Source organism: Anastrepha ludens, chromosome 3 (genome assembly GCF_028408465.1).
Source record: "Anastrepha ludens isolate Willacy chromosome 3, idAnaLude1.1, whole genome shotgun sequence".
NCBI classification, from domain to species: Eukaryota; Metazoa; Arthropoda; class Insecta; order Diptera; family Tephritidae; genus Anastrepha; species Anastrepha ludens.
Genome location: NC_071499.1, coordinates 48,961,535 through 48,981,322, shown reverse-complemented (window position 1 = coordinate 48,981,322; position 19,788 = coordinate 48,961,535). Strand labels below are relative to the sequence as shown.

Sequence of the window (19,788 nt, the reverse complement as noted above, 5' to 3'; positions counted from 1 at the left end):
TTTGCTGCCCGTAAAGGATAACATCAGTTAAGAAGCTCGTCAAAGGTCTGCCCTCATTGGAATCAGTGGGCCGCTTCGGCTTAGTCCTACTCTAGCACTAAACGTTTTGATGAATGTGGCACCCGGGAACATTGCAAGAAAAAACTGCTACTGTATGCGCCGCAATCAGATTGAGGAGTTCGGGTCATACGCTAAACTTAAGCTACGGACACTCTAGCATTTTTAAAAGCTTTGAGTTCATCCCCATGGTGCTGGATCATTGTACACCCTTTGGAGGCAGGGCATTGAAAACATGTTTACGGATGGCTCGAAGTTGAGCGGAGGAGTTGATTGAGGAGTATTCTGCGCGGAGCTCCCCATCAAGCTCAAATTTAGCCTTCCGAACCCCTCTAGTGTTTTTCAAATAGAAGTAGCCGCAACTAAGGAAGCCGGGGATTGGTTTCTCGCTTCTGTAATTGCTGTAAAGGAGTTGAATATCTACTCTGACAGCCAAGAGGCAACTAAGGGCTTGGGCTCGTTGTTTGTACGTTCGAAATTAGTCAGGGAATGCCTGACTTGCCTCTCGATTGCATCGAAATACTTCGATATTAAGCTCATTTGGGTTCCCGGTGACAGCGGTCTAGAGGGAAACTGCTGAGCTGATGATCTGGCTAGACAGAGCACATTGGGGACGGTAACATTGCAAAATGAGAGGATTGCAGTTTCCTTGAGAACCTGTGGAAAGATGGGCCTCCCGCCAACTCAGCGAGCGCTGGGCTAATGCACAAACCTACAAAGTCGCGAGATCTTTCTGGGCGCGGGTAGATCGGGGAACTTCAATTTAATGGTAGAAGGCAATTAGCAAATGAGATTTGAAATACCACAAACAAAGTCCATTCGGAGACATTCCAGAAATTACATCGCGTATGAGTTGAGTAGGAGGGAAGCTGATCTTAAATCACTCAACTCTGCGCAGTATGTGGGTATTTCTTTACCAAAAGGACGTGGCGAGATGAAGACACATGCGTAACGTTGGCTACTTTAGCCGCAAATAAATAAAACAAGGCAAAGGAACTGCTTAGCCTTTCCAGAGAGGATGGAAGATGGAAGGTGGAAGGTGGGCTCTTTTACGTATATAATCGGTCATTTGCCCTTTGGCAGACATTCCTTGAGACTAAGAGTTTTCTCCTATGAATGTTGTAGAAGTTGAAGAGATGAGGAAGAGGAAGAAATAGTTGAGCACGTCTTTTGCAATTGTCCAGCCATAGCTTCAATCAGAGTATGTTTTCTAGGTAAATACTTTTTCATTTCTCTTACAGAACTTACGGTGTAGGGATGGCACCAATCCTGCGCTTCACAAGAGCCACAAAATGATCAGACGAAGAAAAATTAATGAGGTTTTCGTGCCGCACAGTGGTATCAAAATGCTACTGAAAGGTCTAAATGAGTTGGTCGTACAGATCGACTACTACTATAACCTAACCTAACCTAAGATCTAAATGAGGTCCGTGTACTTCGCAGAGATCGACAACAGATGTACCATTGAACCGACTTATATGGTAACTAAGCAAGTATAGCCCAGAATCAATATCGGTCGATCCATAAGTACAGTAGTTGACATCATCATCGAGCATTATCTAATGGGTATATTTGATAAGCGTAAGGAGTTTCCTTGATTGACTTCTGCCGTGAAAAAGCATTCAACGCTTTCTCAGCTACTATCCGGCTTTTGCCAAAACCCGATATCGCTGTTGTTGCTCCTTACTAGACTCTGTCAGTGCAATGTTGCTACCAGTCGTCTTCGTCTAGCTTACCTAAGGGTAGAACCAGGAAACTTGCTGTTTCGACAAGTGGGGTCCAGAGGATACGGGGTGCTAGATGAGTAGGTTTGGTGGAGCATGTGAAAAGGTGGTTAGTATCGTGCAGAGTGCCTTCACATGCTGGACATATGTTTGGTATGACGGAGTCAATTCTGAATAGGTAGGAGTTTATTCTGCTACAGTATCTAGAACGTAATTTTGCCAAGGTTACGCGGGTCTCTCGGTGTAGCTGGTGCTCTTCATCTGCTGTGGGTGGTATTTTGACTTCGATTACGGCTTTCAGGGGTGATGATCCCCATGGTAGCCGGTTTTACGTTAACGGAATGATTCGGGTTTTTCCCGACCAAGGGCTGGCGCCCCTATCAAATAACCCTATCTAGTTCACCGTACCGATATCGCTGTCTAAACTCTTACTTTATTGAATATCTCGCATATTTAGAATCACAGCCATTCATAATATTTCATTGCGTTTTATAGAGACGAAATGGTTTCAAAACTCCCTGGGAGAGAGATGTTGAACCCGAATTAGTGGTATTTTAATGAGCTTCTAAGTAAGTAGGCCCTTCTATATCCGCATGGAGGGTGGCGACCTAATCCCACCGGTACAATTTGTCACAACCATTGCAAGCTCATATGCACTCTGACTCTAATCTGCCACCAGCTACAGCTCCTTGCCTTGCAATTAATAAGTGAACTAAGAAATCTTGTATTTGCAGGTGTTAGCTAGGAAGTTGTTTTAAAGAGTATCCGCTTATAAGCTCAGTTGATTCCACTTTGACCAAATAGTTAGATGCTTTTGATTAGATAAAATTACTTAGACCCCACGTACCCATAGTAAAAGGAGTCAGTTTAAGTTTGAATTCTATAGTGGTTAGAAAGCTGTGCAGTGCTTCTAAGGCAGCCTAGTTGCCACTACAGATACACAGATCGTAAAACCTTTTCTATCCACCTATTCTCCTCTGCTTATGTCACCGATATATATCATACTTCCAAGCAAAGCATGAGAGAAGCAACTTCGAGATACTATTTTTGAGTTATCAGTAAGGATTCTTTAAGGATTCAGTAGGGCTCGATATTGCAATTAAGCCATCACTGAATCTCCCGGACCCAACAGTGTAATGTTTCCTCGGCATTAAAAAGCATTCAAAGTACGAAAGTAAAGAGTATTTCTAAAGTGACGCTTTATGTCCTCTCTGACATTTCTCAAGTAGACAAATGTAAAACTTTACACGTTAGAGCAACGCATTAAAATTATTGAAACTTATCATGAAAATTATCGATCTTTAAGATAAACTTATCACAAAATTCGTGGTTTCTTTGGTGGAAGTAATAGTCTGATTGAGTCGACAACTCAAAGGTTGGCGAAAAAATTTCATCAGACTTTTTCTGTCAAGGATAGAAAAAGGACCTTCAAAATCGATATCTCAACGTTCGCAACAATTAGACATTCATGAATGAGTCGCACCGTCCATTACCCAGGAATTGAAGATTAGCCAGAAAACGGTTAGGAAATATTTGCATACGGATAATTATAACTAAGTTAATTTTATCGTTGAAATAACGGGGAAAAACGCCGAGTGTTTTCACTTCACCTAAGGAAGAAAGTGTTATTTACCTGGTAAGTGGAAATAAATGCCCAATAAGAAAGCTTCAGTGAAGCAATCTCGCATTTATAGAAAAACTAGCATTTATTATTCAATATTATGGAAAACACTATAATACACAACTACATATACCACTTTGATCAAAAAGTTCCCGGAACAACCGCCAGGCGACGCTCTAAGCCAACTGATTTGAGTTCTGTGTTTTTTTCTGCTTGGTTACCACACATCTGTGATTAACATTCCAACAATCGTATCGCCATTGCTTGATATTTGAAAAAGTTACGCCGTCGTGCGTAAATCTACCTCTGCAAGAGATTTCGATTTTTTACAGTCTTAAAAATGGGTTTGATTTTGCAACAACGGGTTTTTATTAAATTTTGTCTTAGAAATGGATTCAATGGTGCGAAACCTTAAAAATATTAGGAAACTGTTTCGGTAATGGTACTCTAAAGGAAACAGTCGTCTACGAGTGGCCTGAACGCTACAGAAGAGACCGCGAGTCCATCGAGGATGACGGACGTGGTGGCGGGCTGTCGATATCGAAAACTGATGAAAACATCAATAAAGTGAAAGAAAAGTTGATCAATAAACGCAAATTAACCATCAGAGAGCTGGCGGAGGACTTGGACATTGCTTATGGATCCATTCAGAAAGTAGTAGATAATGATTTCGGCTTGTGCCGTGTTGGTCTCACAGAGCCTGAATTTCATGCAAGAAAGGAAACGCGTTGGTATAGCCAAAGGCACGATTTCCAAGGCTCAATTCGACCCAACATTCATCAAACGCATTATTACTGGAGACGAGACATAGGCTTATGAGTATGATACGCAATCCAGACATTAGGAAAATGAGCGGAATGCTCCGAATAGACCAAGTACAAACAAACAAAAAAACACGTAATTTTCAATCAAAAAAAGAAAGCGATGCTCATTGCTTTAATGGATTACTATTACTATGAACTATTACTTCTTCTTCTTCTTCTTTTTAGTTGGCGCGATCGCCGCTTGTACGATTTTTTCAGAGTTTAACAAAGCGGGCAAGTCGTTTTTTTGTCGTACTAACAGGCGCCAATTGGACACACCAGGTAAAGCCAAGTCCTTCTCCATCTGATCTTTCCAACGCAGAGGAGGCCTTCCTCTTCCTCAACTACCACCAGCTGGTACCGCGTCGAATACTTTCAAAGCTGGAGCGTTTGTATCCATTCAGATGACATGACCCAGCTAACGTGGCCGCTGGATCTTTATTCGCTTCGCTATGTCTATGTCGTCGTAAAGCTCATACAGCTCATCGTTCCATCGCCTGCGATATTCGCCATCGCCAACGTGCAAAGGTCAAAAAATCTTACGCAGAATCTTTTTCTCAACCCCTCTAAGCGTCGCTTCATCAGATGTTGTCATCGTCCACGCTTCTGCGCCATCCCTTAGGACGGGCATGAGAGCCTTGTAGAGTGTTACTTTTGTTCGTCGAGAAAGGACTTCACTGCTCAGTTGCCTACTTAGTCCAAGTAGCACTTGTTGGCAAGAGAGATTCAACGTTGGATTTCAAGGCTGACTTTTTTGTCGGTGTTAATGCTGGTTCCAAAGTATACGAAGTCTTTTACAACCTCGAAATCATAGCTGTCAGTAGTGACGTGGGTGTCGATACGCGAGTGCACCGACTGTTTGTTGGATGACAGGAGGTACCTCGTTTTGTCCTCGTTCACCATGGGTCTTTTCAAAGATGTGGCGTATTGTGAATATTTGGTCAATGGTAGACTTTCCAGGTCTAAAGGGTTCAATTAGTTGGTTGAAGGTGGGCTTCAGCCTTTCACACAATACGCTCGCTAGAACCTTATAGGCGATATTTAGAAGACTAATCCCACGGTAATAGGCACAGATTGCAGGACCCCCTTCTATGGATTGGGCGGAGCACACTTAAATTCCCATCGGCAGGCTTGCTTTCATCTGACCATATTTTGCATAGGAGCTGATGCATGCACCTTACCAGTTCCTCGCCGCCATGTTTGAATAGCTCGGCCGGCAGTCCGTCGACGCCCGCGGTTTCGTTATTCTTTAGCCGCGTTATCGCTATTCTCACCTAGTCGTGGTCGGCTAGCGGAACGACAATTCCGTCGTCAACGAGAGGGGTATCGGGATCTTCACATTCTTTCTGACATCCGCAGCTATCACTGTTTAACAGCTTCGAGAAGTGTTCCCTCTATAACCTAAGTTATGCTCTGGATGTCAATCACCAGATCGCCGTCTTTGTTCTTAGAGGAAATCGCCCCGGTCTTCTTACAGGAAAAGATCAAAGACGGCGATCTGGTGACTTAGACTATTACTACTATGCCCAAATGTTATGAGACGCTTATGTGAAGAAATCCGGCAAAAAAAAGGATTTGCAGAAAAAGAACTCGTGGATTTTGCTCCAAGGTAACGCATTGTCGCGCAGTGCCATTTTTATGGCGAGAATGTTTGAACAAGAACGAAACGAGTATCAACCAACAGTCATCGAACTCACCTGATATGGCTCCCGGAGATTCTTTTGGTGTTTTTGTTTTGTTTGATCGAGTCTAAAAACTACTACAGAGAACGCGTTTTAGTAGCCGAAAGGAAATAATGGAGGAATCGAAGACGGCGCTGATGGCTATATCGAAAATAGAGTTCCAGAAATATTTCGAGAGTTGGATCAAACGCTGGCATAAGTGGGTTGCAGTTGAAGTTGAAGGGAAGTACTTTGAGGGCGAGAATCTAACTTTTGAGACATAAATTTGTATTTTGAATTTTCTGAATACATTCCGGGAACTTTTTGATCAAGGTGATACCACCTTGTTTTTTGTTTTTACTTCAACTAGTTTTTGACTTTAGTCTGCCAATTTGGAGTAATTAATGACGACCACTGGCCACTTCGGCTGTTAAATGCCTTTAGGGCAACAAGCGAAAAACACTTAACATGAATACGTGAACCGTTAACTGTTATGCAATGTGGGAAGAGTGATTTCGAAACACAACAACAAAGGGAACATTGCATTAAGCACAGACAAGAGGCGAGAGTACGAGAGTACGAGTGGGTACATAAGAGGGAAGAGTGAGTGAACAGCAAAAGCAAAGCAGTAGAAACAAAAGAAAGATTAATTACCAGTTTGGCCTGTCGTATGGCCCAAGGGTCACGCTTCTACGCAAATGTACACACACACATTTAAATGAATGAGTAGAAAAATGGATATGCTCATACCTACTCGTATGAATATTATATGTATGTGTGCATGTACATATAATGAGCTATAGCTTAAAGTGAGCGCAAACTTATGCTCATACATTCTCATACATATATGAATTGATGACTGTACCACCTCTACACTAAATAGATGTAGACAGGAGTTGAACTGATTCAGATAACCTGGGAAAATAATAAAGTCTTGATTAGGGTGATATCGCCAGTGCTCAATTTACGAGAGTTCAGACTAGAATTACGCAGTGCAACAGCCACTTTCAGGATGATGAGAATTTTCTTTGTGTTTGAATTTGCATAACCCTGAAAAAAATGGCTGTTGTCCCGGAGCAGACGCAAAGGAACATTCTGGTTTTTTTTGTGGGACAACAACATAGTTCAGCCTGCATTTACAGGTCTCGACTACCCTTGAAGTGGTTGGGGGGCTGTCCATGAGCGCAGCTTAGCTGTCACGGTAGACACATATAGACCTGACATTTTCGCTTAATTTCCCTTTCTCTTAATATGGAATGAACTGCTCCCAGTTTAAGAATGCCTTATGAAGAGACTAAATGTATTCTTTTGTACTAGAATGAGTATAGGGTGAGGCTAGTCGTTATGTAAATTATAAATTTATATTAGTTTGGGGAAAAAGAAAACCATTTTTTTACCTAAAATACAAAACTTTATTTAAGATGTTTTGGATGGTACGACTCGGGTCAAATATGCATTGTTTTTTTATTATATAATTTGTCGCCATTTTAGAAATAGCTTTGTACTACTTTTTTCATAGAAGTCTTGTTCCTTATTGGCAAAAAACTCTAGCAATCGATTTTCACACTCTTCTCTTGATACCAATTCCTTATCACTCAGGAAGTTTTGTAATGAGAGACAGAGATGGTAATCGCTTGGTGTCTGCTCCGAACCAAATGGTGGATGCATTAAAACTTCCCAGCCAAGCTCCGGAAGTTTTTGGCGAGTCACTAAAACGTGTGTGGCCTTGCGTTGCCTGATGGAACACAACACCTTTACTGTTAGCCAATTCCGGCCATTTCGTGTCAATCTTCAGCTTCAAATGTTGTACAATTGTTGACAGTGGAGATTTGAATTTAGTAAATGAATTTAATAAATTACTCCAGTCAAGTCCCACCAAATACACAGTAGAACCTTCTTAGCCGTTAGTCTTGGTTTAGCTACGGTTTAGGCTGTTTCAACATGCTTTGACCACAATCGTTTTCACACAATAATGTCCCATGGGACCGATTTCTCATCCCTGGTCACATTCGTGTAGGAAATGGGTATATTTTATTTCGTTTGGTACTGGTTTCGCAGATCAAAATTCGATCATTATGGTTTTTTGTTTCAATTGTTGTGGCACCCAAACATTTTTCTCTTTGTGGACTTCCATTGTTAACATCCTCTTACGAACAACTGAATCGAACAAACAAAAAACAGAATCTCAAGCTATAGGCTTCACACTGTGCCATTGTCATCTCATGCGAATGAAGTTTTCTTCTAAACTTTCGTACGTTCAAACTTCGAAGAAGCGATTCAAAATTGTCGAATTAATACCCAATTTGTGTCCCTTGAAGATAATGGCACAATATTTAGTACAGGAATGGAATTAGTAGTTAAAAGCCTCCGTAGAATCTGGCGGGAGTTCTCCGCACCACTCGCCTCGAAAAGCTAGGTATGAATGCTTTTAATATCGGGAACGATATTTTGTTTTACTGCTGTGATGACCGCTGGGTTTGCCTCAAATACTTTAGTTTTGAAGCGCTTCCACAGAAAAAAGTCTCTCCTGGGTAGCCAGGACGAAATGGCTTACTACTTTGTTGAGGAAGAAATCACGCAATATAGCCAAGTCTAAGATCGCTCCTCAATATTTTATGCTCAATAGTTTTGGGAAGTCCCAGGGCAGACGCATCGTGTAAACTTGTAGCGACGAGTTCAATATTTTCATTTCTTCTCGATGTCCGGTTGGGTACCGGCCATGGGCTGTTTGCCACCGAACCAATTTGTCAGCGAATGAAATATTCACTTGGGGCATTACGTAAACGTTGAAATGTGTTCAAAATCTACGACGAACAGTTGCTCTCGAATCATTGGCTCTGAAAAACGCATCGATTGCGAACGCACGTTGCTCACTCGTCTACTGTGACATTGTGACTAAATAGTCCGCATTAATAACTAAGCTAATGCGGTTCCCTTGCCGCTCATACGATTGGCGGCTTTAAAATTAAAACCCAATTCTGGCACCTGATACCCAGTATTTACAAGTGTATTACTTTTCAGACCTCTCCAAAGAAGAGCTAAAACCACTCTATTTTGAGGGATCTAATGCGTCAAAGCATGCTGAAAAAATATTCCTTGTGAAATTGTGACATAAATGTTTCAACCAGGTATTTCACACAAATAAGTATTTGAAGTTTTTTTCTCACTAGCAAAAAAGATAACATCACAGCAGAAATGCTGCTTCGACTGTTTTAAAATAGCTTTCACGCGCAGAGCGATGTTGGCTGCACCGCTGTTGCCAGCGAACTGGGACCAGTTTCTAGGGGAAGGGGAAGGTCCAACGATCATTTTCCCCCACCAGCCGATTCGGTTGATCGCTTGGGAGACGCTCCTCGCGGGAAGGCTCATTACTTTTCAATCAAACCCTGTAGACCTTGCACGTATTTAGGTTGTACGGACAACCCATTGAAGATTTCAACAAATTTACCTACTTAGGTAGCCGTAGCCGAATGGGTTGGTGCGTGATGAAGTTTTTTCTAATAGCGGTCGCCCCTCGGCAGGCAATGGGAAACCTCCGTGTATATTTCTTCCATGAAAAAGCTCCTCATAAAAATATCTGCCGTTCGGAGTCGGCTTGAAACTGTAGGTCCCTCCATTTGTGGAACAACATCAAAACGCACACCACAAATAGGAGGAGGAGCTCGGCCAAACACCTAACAGAAGTGTACGCGCCAATTATTTATTTTTTTATTTTTTATTCGCTTTTAAAGCCATATTACGGCTAACTATTCTATTTAGACTGCCTTTGCGGACTTCACTTCACCCGTACTTGTTTCTTGCCATGCTGGTATTTATACTCGTACACTATTTTCCTTAGCTTTAATAAAGTAACATAAAACGCATTTGCGTCCGTGATGCCGCTGCTCAAACACACTTTTGTATCATACACAACCGACCGTAGGTACAACTAACAATTTCGCACGTCTAAATGTATGCTTGTCTGCGGAAAAATGTATTGTGTGCGTACGCCTCTCTCTCTCACTTTTCTAGTAGCCACAGATGGCAGTTGTGGCTGCGGCAATAATAAAAGAAAGCTAATTTCCGCTTCCGTTAGTGGACGTGTGAGTACAAGCCCATGAACACATAAATATGCACATTTTTATAACTTCGTTTTGCCTGCTTGATATGGTTGTGGGTGTGTGCGTGTGTCTCAATTTCGCTACAATTTTCTTTTCTTCTTTCGTTTCGTGTGTTCTTGTATTCTACACCTACTACGACTACCCGGAGCTGCACAGTACATTGCTCTTTCTCGAGTTTTGCTCTAGCTTTCTAGTATTTCTTGGTGTTGTATTACTTTTTTTTGCTATACAGCTTCGCATGCCTTTGTCAAATATGTACGTGTGGGAAATATAATAACCTATCGCCTTGCAGTTCTATTAATGTTCAATATTCTCATCAACTGCTGCTCGTGTGACCGTAATAGGTGCCTTACACTGAACAACAAAAACAACACCTTACACTCTCTTTAACAATTAAACACAAATATACTCGTAAATGTATATTTGTACGTTGTACGACGAGGATAAAAAAGGACGCGAAATAAGTCTTTCGTTTGTATACCCTTTTGCGGGCAATAAATCTAATTGAAACATAAGCGAATAGTTATAGCATGGCTTTAGGTTAAGTTAGCCAGTTAATCTGTGTAAGACAATATATTTGGTGGCCCATTATGACACCTGCATTTGATTTCCATCCCCTAACTAAGTTGCCCCTCGGCAGGCAATGGGAAACCTCCGAGTGTATTTCTGCCATGAAAAAGCTCCTCATAAAAATATCTGCCGTTCGGAGTCGGTTTGAAACTGTAGGTCCCTCCATTTGTGGAACAACATAAAGACGCATACCACAAATAGGAGGAGGAGCTCGGCCAAACACCTAATAGAAGTGTACGCGCCAATTATTTATTTTTTATTTATTTAACTAAGTTTCTTTAGCCACTTGGATCTTTTTAAGAAGGAAACTGGTCACTCCAGTGAGACATTTTGCAAATTTCTCAGGCCTTCAAAGGAATAATCGCCAAGATATTTGACATCTTGGCTTCTTTGAGGTACAGGACATTTACAGAGGAGGTGTTATACCTAATAAATTACTTCTTCATCTTCAGAACTCTGCAGAAGTCTTTGTGAGCTACAGCCATCCTACAGGCTAGGGTGTCAATAGTGCACTTTCGCTGTATAACTCCTGTGAGGACGCTGGTAGTTGATCCCTTGTATCAAAGAAAAGACTTTGTCTTTTTAAGATTCAGTTTTGGCCAGAGCGCTTTGGAACACCCTGCAGTTAGTAGTTAGAGACCACCTTCTTTTGGTTTTCGCGATTACTATGGGTCAAGTCAATCTCAGTGTACAGTTCGTTTAGAAGAGTGCTTATGCCCTCTACCACTGACTCAAGCTCTGAGCCTCTCCTTACTCATCCACTCTTTCATTTCACTCCACTCCAGAGTGGCCGCGGACCCAACAAAGTGTGGTGTTGTGTTGTAGGACAAGCGAGAGCGACCACCTCCATTCTTTTATAAGCATGACTTTATTGACTCTACTCTGAAAGACTACCTTATCTTAGTCATAGACGCGTTGGAGTTCATTTTTTCAATTACAGCCAGCTGACTTTTCCAGCGAAAAGTTGTCACTAAAGCTGCTACTGAGCCTAGAAATTAAAAGGAATTAATTTCCAGTCCACTCCATCTGGTATCGCTAGGGACCGAAAGGTCTATGCGTGGCTTATTGCCAACCAGGCTAACCTAACCTAACCTAATTTTAGTCCATTCGTAGGTTGTGATGTTGATTAAAAAGTCGCTTCGTCATTAAAAATGATTCACAACACATTTGCCTACCGGCCGGGTCCAGTAAGATTTTATTGTATTCCCATATAAATATCTGATGTTTTTAAACACTGTAACTCCGCTTTATTTATTTCTATGAATCTGTAATATTTTAACAATATTTGGTTTTTTTTGATAATTTGTATTGCTAATACAAATTTTCTAGAGGAACTGGAGTAATTTTTTTTGCAATAGACACAAGTTTCAGAACACCAAAAAAGCATAAAGAACGATTTGATATGTTCAATTTAGGGAAATTAAACTTCTGTACCCACTAACCTGAGGTTAGCCAAAGCCACTGCTTCTAGCTAAAATATTTTTAAATACATTGGAAAACAGCGGAGGTCATTATAGTATTTAAGCCAAGCAAAGCCGCTCACGACGTAACATCATACAGCCTTATGCCACTTCTTACAATTCTATCAAAAATGGTGGAAAAATTATTGATTGAAAGGGCCAGTACACTTATTGGGTATGGGAATAAATTTCCGATGTCGCAGCTGATACTATTTGTGTATTCGCTCTAGCAATATACTGGTGATTTGAAGGTGTATATGAGTTTGTGAGGTCTCGATCGCAATAGTTGACATTCGTTTGAAACGGAAAGATCCTTTTTTTCTGACGTTATAAATGTCTACGTTTGTCTCGAAAAAACAGCATTTGCGGGTAGGCAAGCTTCATTAGTACCTTTTTAAGAAAAGTCCAGCTGAAATTTGTCGTATATTGATCAATATTTATGGTAAAGAGTGCTTTCGTGCCTTCCAAAGTGGCAATTTCGACGTGAGTGATAAAGATCGCGAAGGGGCACTAAAAAAATTCGAAGATGCTCAACTACAAAGGATGATGGATTAAGACGCATGTCGAACCCTTGATGATATTTCTAAAGAGTTGGATGTTGACAGATCAACCGTCGGTAAACGTTTGCACGCGATGGGAATGGTCCAGAAAGCAGGTAACTGAGTGGCACATCAATTGAAGGAGAGAAATTACGAGACACGTTTGGTGACGCGTGAGATATTTCTTGGAAAGCAGAAATGAATAGGATTTCTGCATCGCATCGTCACTGGTGATGAAAAATGGATATATTATGACAACCCTATGCGTGGAAAATGTTGGAGCCTGCTAGGTGGACTAGGTCCATTGACAGCGAAAAAAAAAATTCATGCCTCAAAGGTTATGTTGCGCATTTGGTAGGATCAGAAGGATGGCACCTATTATGAGCTCCTTAAACCATCTGAAACCATCACTGGCGATCGTTATCAACTGCAGCTGATGTGTTTGAATCGAGCTCTCAAAGAAAAGTGGAAAAGGCCGGAATGGGACGGTAGACATGACAAACTGATTTTGCCACATGACAACGCCTGGCCACGCGTTGCTAAATCGATCCAGAAATATTTAGAGGGACTAAATTGGGAAATCTTGCCCCACCCGCCGTATTCCCCAGACATTTCATCTTCGGATTATCATCATCAGTTTAATCCGATCAATGCAGTCAGCTCTTATTGGAGAGCGGTTCACTTCCTACGAGAGCATCACAAACTGGTGCAATGAATGGATCAAGTCAAAAGAACTCAAATTTTTCGTCAGAGGAGTCCGTATGCTGCCTGAAAGATGGAGTGAAGTTGTAGCTTCCAATGGCACATACTTCACATAATATCAAGTATTATTTAATTGTTTAAATAATTCGCAATTTTGGCTAGGAAAGGACGGAAACTTATTCCAATATCCAATATAATAATAAAAAATGAAAAAATTATATTGACGCACCCATTTGAATTCCGCGTGAAGCATTCGACTATTGATCAAGTTCATAGGATAGTTCGAATAATTGAAAACGTATTTGAAGAATAAAAACTTGCTCTGCGGTATTCCTTCATGTCACCAAGGCATTCCACAAGGTATGCCACTATGGGCTGCTAATGAAAATAAATGCGTTACTACCCAAGCAGTACTCCATTGTCATGCATCAAGAAAATTAAAGCAGGGGCTCCCCACGGAAGCGTACTTGGCACTTTCTTATATTTGCTCCTTGTGATCTGCGATGCAATCCAAACTGCGTAACAGCTATTTTCGCTGCCGATACAGAAAATGATATTCTTTCAACTTCTTCCAGAACAAAATTAAATATGTTCCAATATATATAGCAGGGGATGACTCTAGACGAAAAGCTAAGATGGAACGCCCATGAAAAGAAAAAAACAAGGAATGGAATTATCGTTTAATTAATAATTAAATAGTTGTTTTCTCTTTAAATTTGTAACAAAAGAAGCTTCACCTTGAAGACCTGCAGCTCTTCGGATTGATCTTCAGCAGGCTTTTACATTTGCGCCTCATGTGCAACTTGTACCTTTAACTACTCCACCTTCATTTTATGGGTGTCATTTCCTGCCACCATGCTCGATTATGTATCTTTCCATGGTTCAAATTGAATTAATCTGAAATTGAAAAATATCAAATGAAATGCGGAAAAAAACTTGACGTTTAAGGGTGGTTCACATTCAACATCGGGACTTAAAATTTAACTGCCCTTTAGTTTGACTTTGTTTGTTTTTCATACGTCTAAATATCTCTATTTGTAAACTTCTATCAAAATCTATCTGGTTTGTAAAAAACGTGCTATTCACACGCCCATTATAGACTTTAAGTTTCGTTCTTCCGCCCATTCGTATAATATTTTTTGCTGCTTTGGGTTGAAGGGTATAAAGGCAGGCAGCTATTGAACCTTCTTTTGACTCGCTTCATTTTCATTTCCGGCAAATTGACATGTTTGTAATTGCAAAAAAGAAAAAAGGAATGTTGCAAGTGATATGTAATATCGTTTGAGGTTATTGCTGGTGGTGCGCTGGTGGCTTTGATTGACCTAACCGCGGCGACTAACAAAGCAGTTATGGTCAAACGCTTGACTGACGTTTCACAATTCCAATAAAATTCCTTGCAAATGCAATCACTTTCAACACTTTAATGAAGATATTGAATCGAATGCGAATATTTAATATAAGTCTCATTGAGCGATGTGTTGGCCAAGCAGTGCGCATTGGTGGCTATGGAATGAAAATAGTGGGTGAGTATTTAATGATTGTGTGTAAAAGAAAATGATTGGAGTATCACTTAGCGACATTTGGTTATCAAACGGGTATTAAGCGGGGTAGGTAACTATACACTTTAGAAGAATGCTGATGATTTGGGTGTACAGCAAATAGTTTTTTTTTAAAACAAAGAGTGATTAATTTAGACGTATTTTGTGGGGATCAAAAAGCCGTTTATCATGGCGCGATAGCATTCGCCATTCAGTGAATAAATATGGGCCGATGGTTCCGCCCGCCTATAGGCCGTACCAAACTGTATTCTCAAAGCATGCAATGGCTGTTCTTGAATGGCTTCGGGTTGCCTTTCAGCCCAAATACGGCAATTTTGCTTATTGACGTAGCCATTAAGCCAAAAATGGGTCTCATTACTGAACAAAATTCGTACACCATAAGTTGGCCAGAGCGCGCTTTTAACAATGCGTCGATTTTCGTAAGGCCAGTAAGATTTTACGATTTATAAACATTGTTGAGTCGTAAGTCTTTTCATGATGAAATGCCAATGAATTCTGAAAAAATTACGTATTTAGTTTGACAGTAGTCACGCGAAATCTGTCAAAAAATCCTATTGGAAAAAGTACCTCCAATCTGATTACCATTCCCAAGTACACCTCGGGCACCGACACATATTTTTTCGAAACAAAGGTACGCCAACGGAATGTAATATAGATGAAGCGATAATACTCGTATGAAGTGGCGAAAAAGTAATCATTCGATTTTGTTTTGGAATAATTTTTTGACGTGATAACGTCTTATAATTCGATTTAACAGGCTGCACGCACGAAAAAATGTGTCGTTACCTTGCTCATTAGTGTTACCTTGCTCATATGTAGTTACCTTGCTCATTAGTGTTACCTTGCTCATATTAGTGTTACCTTGCTCATTGTCGTTACCTTGCTCATTGCATTGAATGAACTGCAAGCGAAAGCGCGGAACGAACGACAAAGCAAACAAAGCAAACGAACGGCAACGTTCGACATCTTGCTCTCTCCTACTTAAGTGATGTATGTATATGTATGTATATGCGCATATGTATGTACATAGATAAATTCACGTATTTGTATTTGCATATGCCTTCTTTTTGATTATTATTAATTTGATTTACTTGAAGAATTTAAATTAAAACCAAGTTTGTTAATAATACCTGTTGCTTTAATGTTATTATTATTAATTTTTTTATTATATATGAAGGAAAAAATGTATGGTAATATTTACCACATACCTTATAAGATATGTTGTATACTAATATATGTATATAAACATGCATATACATATACAATTTCGCGCAATTTTCAAAAAGAACAAATCTATATGTAAAGATGCATACAAGTCATATGGACATATCAAATATACGAATCTATTCCGTACGCAAGCTAATGTGCTTGAACTGCAAGCGAGAGCGCGGAACGAACGACAAAGAGCACAATCGGCCCCCGCGTTCGGCAACGTTCGACACCTGGCTCTGTCCTACTTGAGTGAGCATACATAAATGTGCATGTATATGCGCATACTATATGTATATAAATTCACATATTTGTATTTGCATATGCCTTCTTCCTGTGTGCATGATAATGAACCATTTCTCTGTTGAGAATAGGACGATGATAGAAAAAGTAGGAAATGAAAGGGAGCGTTTCGAGTGTAAAGTGTTTTGAAAAAGGCAAATCGATGATGGTGCCTCTTAGTGTTGTTGACTTATTAACGTCTGATGCACAATCGAAATCGAAGATGTCTTTCATGAATTTGATAAATGTTTCGTCATTTTTCACGTTTGTGTAAATGTAACTTGACCTATTCCATTGCAATTCCATTTACCTCCTCCTCTATATCCATACAAAATATCTATCAAACCAATAAAATTAAAATTTTGTTTTGAAAATTGCAACCATTCCATCAATATTTTCTTATGACGTTGTCACGTTAAACTATCGTCAGTAAACCGACTTTACAGACACCTCTTTTTTTTTTATTTAGAATTTTTTCGAGTTGGAAATCTTTCATTAGACCTTTGCGGGCTTCAGCTGTGTGGTTCACAAGTGTCAAATATGACTAACGTACGCGTGCATAACTTGTAGCACTACCGATATGGTGATTAATTCTGCGCCTCCTTTTATGAGATAGTGAATCTATAAATTACACTGTTCAACAAAATTGAACTTTTTATAATATACAATAAAAAAATCTAAACTTTACAAATGCAGCGAAAAAGTAAATTGACGAAACTTAGTGATATTAAAGATTACACTGTGCAACAAAATTAAAAAAAAAAAAAATAGGGTCAAAAAATTAAAAATAACCAGACAAAAGTTCAAGTATAACATGAGGAGTAGTGCACATCTAGCTTACACTGCACAATCAAATCCATTTTTTTTTTTCATAAAAAAAAAGAAATAAAAACACGCGGTTTCGCCAATGGAATGCAACTAAGGCCAAGGGATATTGCGAGGGGTGGTGGTTCTGGATTACACTCTACAACAAAATCCAACCTTTTCCAAAAAAACGTGGTTTGGCCAATGGAATGCAACTCAGGTTAAGGCCACTAAGGCCAAGGGATAATGCGAGGGGTAATATATTTCCAGATTACACTCTACAATAAAATAATACTTTTTCCAAAAAAAGCATGGTTTCGCCAATGGATTGCAACTAAGGTTAAGGGATAGTTCGAGGGGTAGTGTATTTTCCGATTACACTATACTACAAAATCCAACTTTTCCCAAAAAAAAAAGGAACAGGGGTAGGATATTTATATGAATTTTGAAATTTTATGAGAAACACTTTTGGACTATAATCAAAATTTGCTTTATGTGCAGAAGCAGGTTCATATGCTTTCAAAAAATGATTCTTGCAAGAATCCACAAAAAATGGTTGAGTGTATGTTTTATATCAGATAAAAGAATTTTGTAATTTTTTAAGAAATGGTAAACTTTGAACAACAACAACATAGCAACTGAAGCCTCTTTACTATATATATGTATGTATATATAAATAATTGGCACGTACACTATTTTTGGTTGTTAGGCCGAGCTCCTCCTTCTATTTGTGGTGTGCGTCTTGATGTTGTTCTACAAATGAGGAGACCTATAGTTTCGAGCCGATTTCGAACGTCAGATATTTGTTTTTTCTTTTTTATGAGGTGCTTTTTCATGGCAGAAATAAGCTCGGAGGTTTGCCATTACCTGCCGAGGGGCGACCGCTATTAGAAAACACTTTTTCTTCGTTTTGGTCTTTAGTTCGAGATTCAAGCCTACGTTTTCTCTGAATTCCGTTCGGCTACGATGGCCACCTGTTTACTATATATTTTCAAATCTCCACTTCAGTGTCACCTATCGGACCCAAATATATTTGTAAACCATTTTCTCTGTGAGTGTCTTGCCTTTGCTAGAGCAAGGCTACGAATTTTGGGTTCCGAAGTCATGAGAATGAGCCAAATTCGTTCTCTCGAACTGGGTGATATTTTCAGATTTGGTAAAGAGTCAGGAAAATTCTCACAACGCTGGCTATATCTGTCTCTGACTATATCTGTCTCTGACTATATCTGTCTCTGACTATATCTGTTTCTGTCTATATTCTATGTTATCTCTTTCTTTGTGCCACTTCTTTCCTTTCCTCCTTGACTATCAGTTCTTTTACGTTCCAGAGCTTTTGAGAAGAATGAGCCTTTTACCCTGAATGCTTTAGGAGTTATGTAACTCTCGGTGCTTCTTGGCTCGCCTTTTTCAAATTTCAATTTCAATCCCCGGCAAACCTAAACCAACACACCGAAATTTCATGAAAATCAGTTCAATCGTTTCGAAACCCGCAGGCAACACACAAATATGAAAACATAGAAACATCTTTTAGGGAGTTTAGTTTCCCAAGCTTAACAGCTGATTTTTGTTTTATATATTTTTTTTATATTTTATATTTTTATGTAGCATTTGAAAATGATCACCATGATTATCAATTATTTACAACCGACCTTATGGGGACCCTGCTCGCAAGCAATTAAATTAATTTTAACTTTCACGCTATATCACATATTTGCTTTACAAACACACGCCCACACACACACACACACTAACAGTTATTTAAACATGTATGCACACTTTTATATGGACATTTGTACTTACGTATTTTTCCATTGTTTTTATCTCCTTTTATGTGTCGCTCTTCCGGTAACGCATACGCCATGGATGCCTGCTACGTGTTCCCAACGCCGTGTCATTAAATACTGCTGTTGCTTACATTTGGATCGCTATTGCGCCGCTACACTCTACTTCACTGCACCACACCCCCGCATCTCTGCTCTGCACTTCCACCACCATCATCATCAGATGGGCGCACTAATGAAAGAGTCACATACATCTCTACGTGACGATTTCGAAGTATCCTGCCGTGAATTGGATGTCCTGGTCGATGCGGCCATTAATTGTTCTGGTGTTTTGGGATCACGTATGACCGGCGGTGGCTTTGGTGGCTGCACTGTTACGCTGCTGCAACGCGATGCTGTGGACGATGTGATAGCGACGATGCGTACAAATTTCAATAAAGAATTCAATAAAGATGCTGCTGAACGTTTGGGATTCTATACGTGTGTACCCAGCAATGGTGCGCGGCGTGTAGACTTATGAGGTATAGTGATTAATGAAATGAACGATAGCAAAAAATGGAAATAAGTAAATAAAAATGTTTATCGATATTTGGAAAAAATTAAATTAAATAAGAATAAATTTGATGAAAAAATTGTAATCAAAAAATGTAATAAAATATAATAAAACCTAATTAAAGTTCAAATTTTGAAAATTGCGATTTTCAAATACATTTCTTCACTTCATATTTCAAGGTGAATCTATTGAAGGTGGTGTTTATGAATCAGCTGATTTTTTGTTTTTCTTTCGCCGGGTCCATGTGGCTGTCAGCTCAGAATGAAACAAGGCGAATTCATTATTTGGACTCTTCTTTGCCAATACTTTGCTTTGACATTCGAACGAACAGAACAGTGTCGTTGGTCTAGTGCCAACACCTTT

The 19,788-nt window shown here is 39.7% G+C and overlaps 1 protein-coding gene across 3 annotated transcripts in view; it reads left to right on the top strand.

Moving 5' to 3' along the window:
• The window catches only part of LOC128857895 (galactokinase-like), a 122,605-nt gene extending 103,065 nt beyond the window's left edge, over positions 1 to 19,540 (top strand). For all 3 annotated transcript variants that reach the window (XM_054093717.1, XM_054093715.1, XM_054093714.1), the window contains exon 8: positions 19,096 to 19,540. In XM_054093717.1, the coding sequence (XP_053949692.1) occupies positions 19,096 to 19,392 (297 nt within the window). In that variant the 3' untranslated portion in view covers positions 19,393 to 19,540. The remainder of the gene's footprint in view (positions 1 to 19,095) is intronic.
• Positions 19,541 to 19,788: the final 248 nt, after the last annotated feature.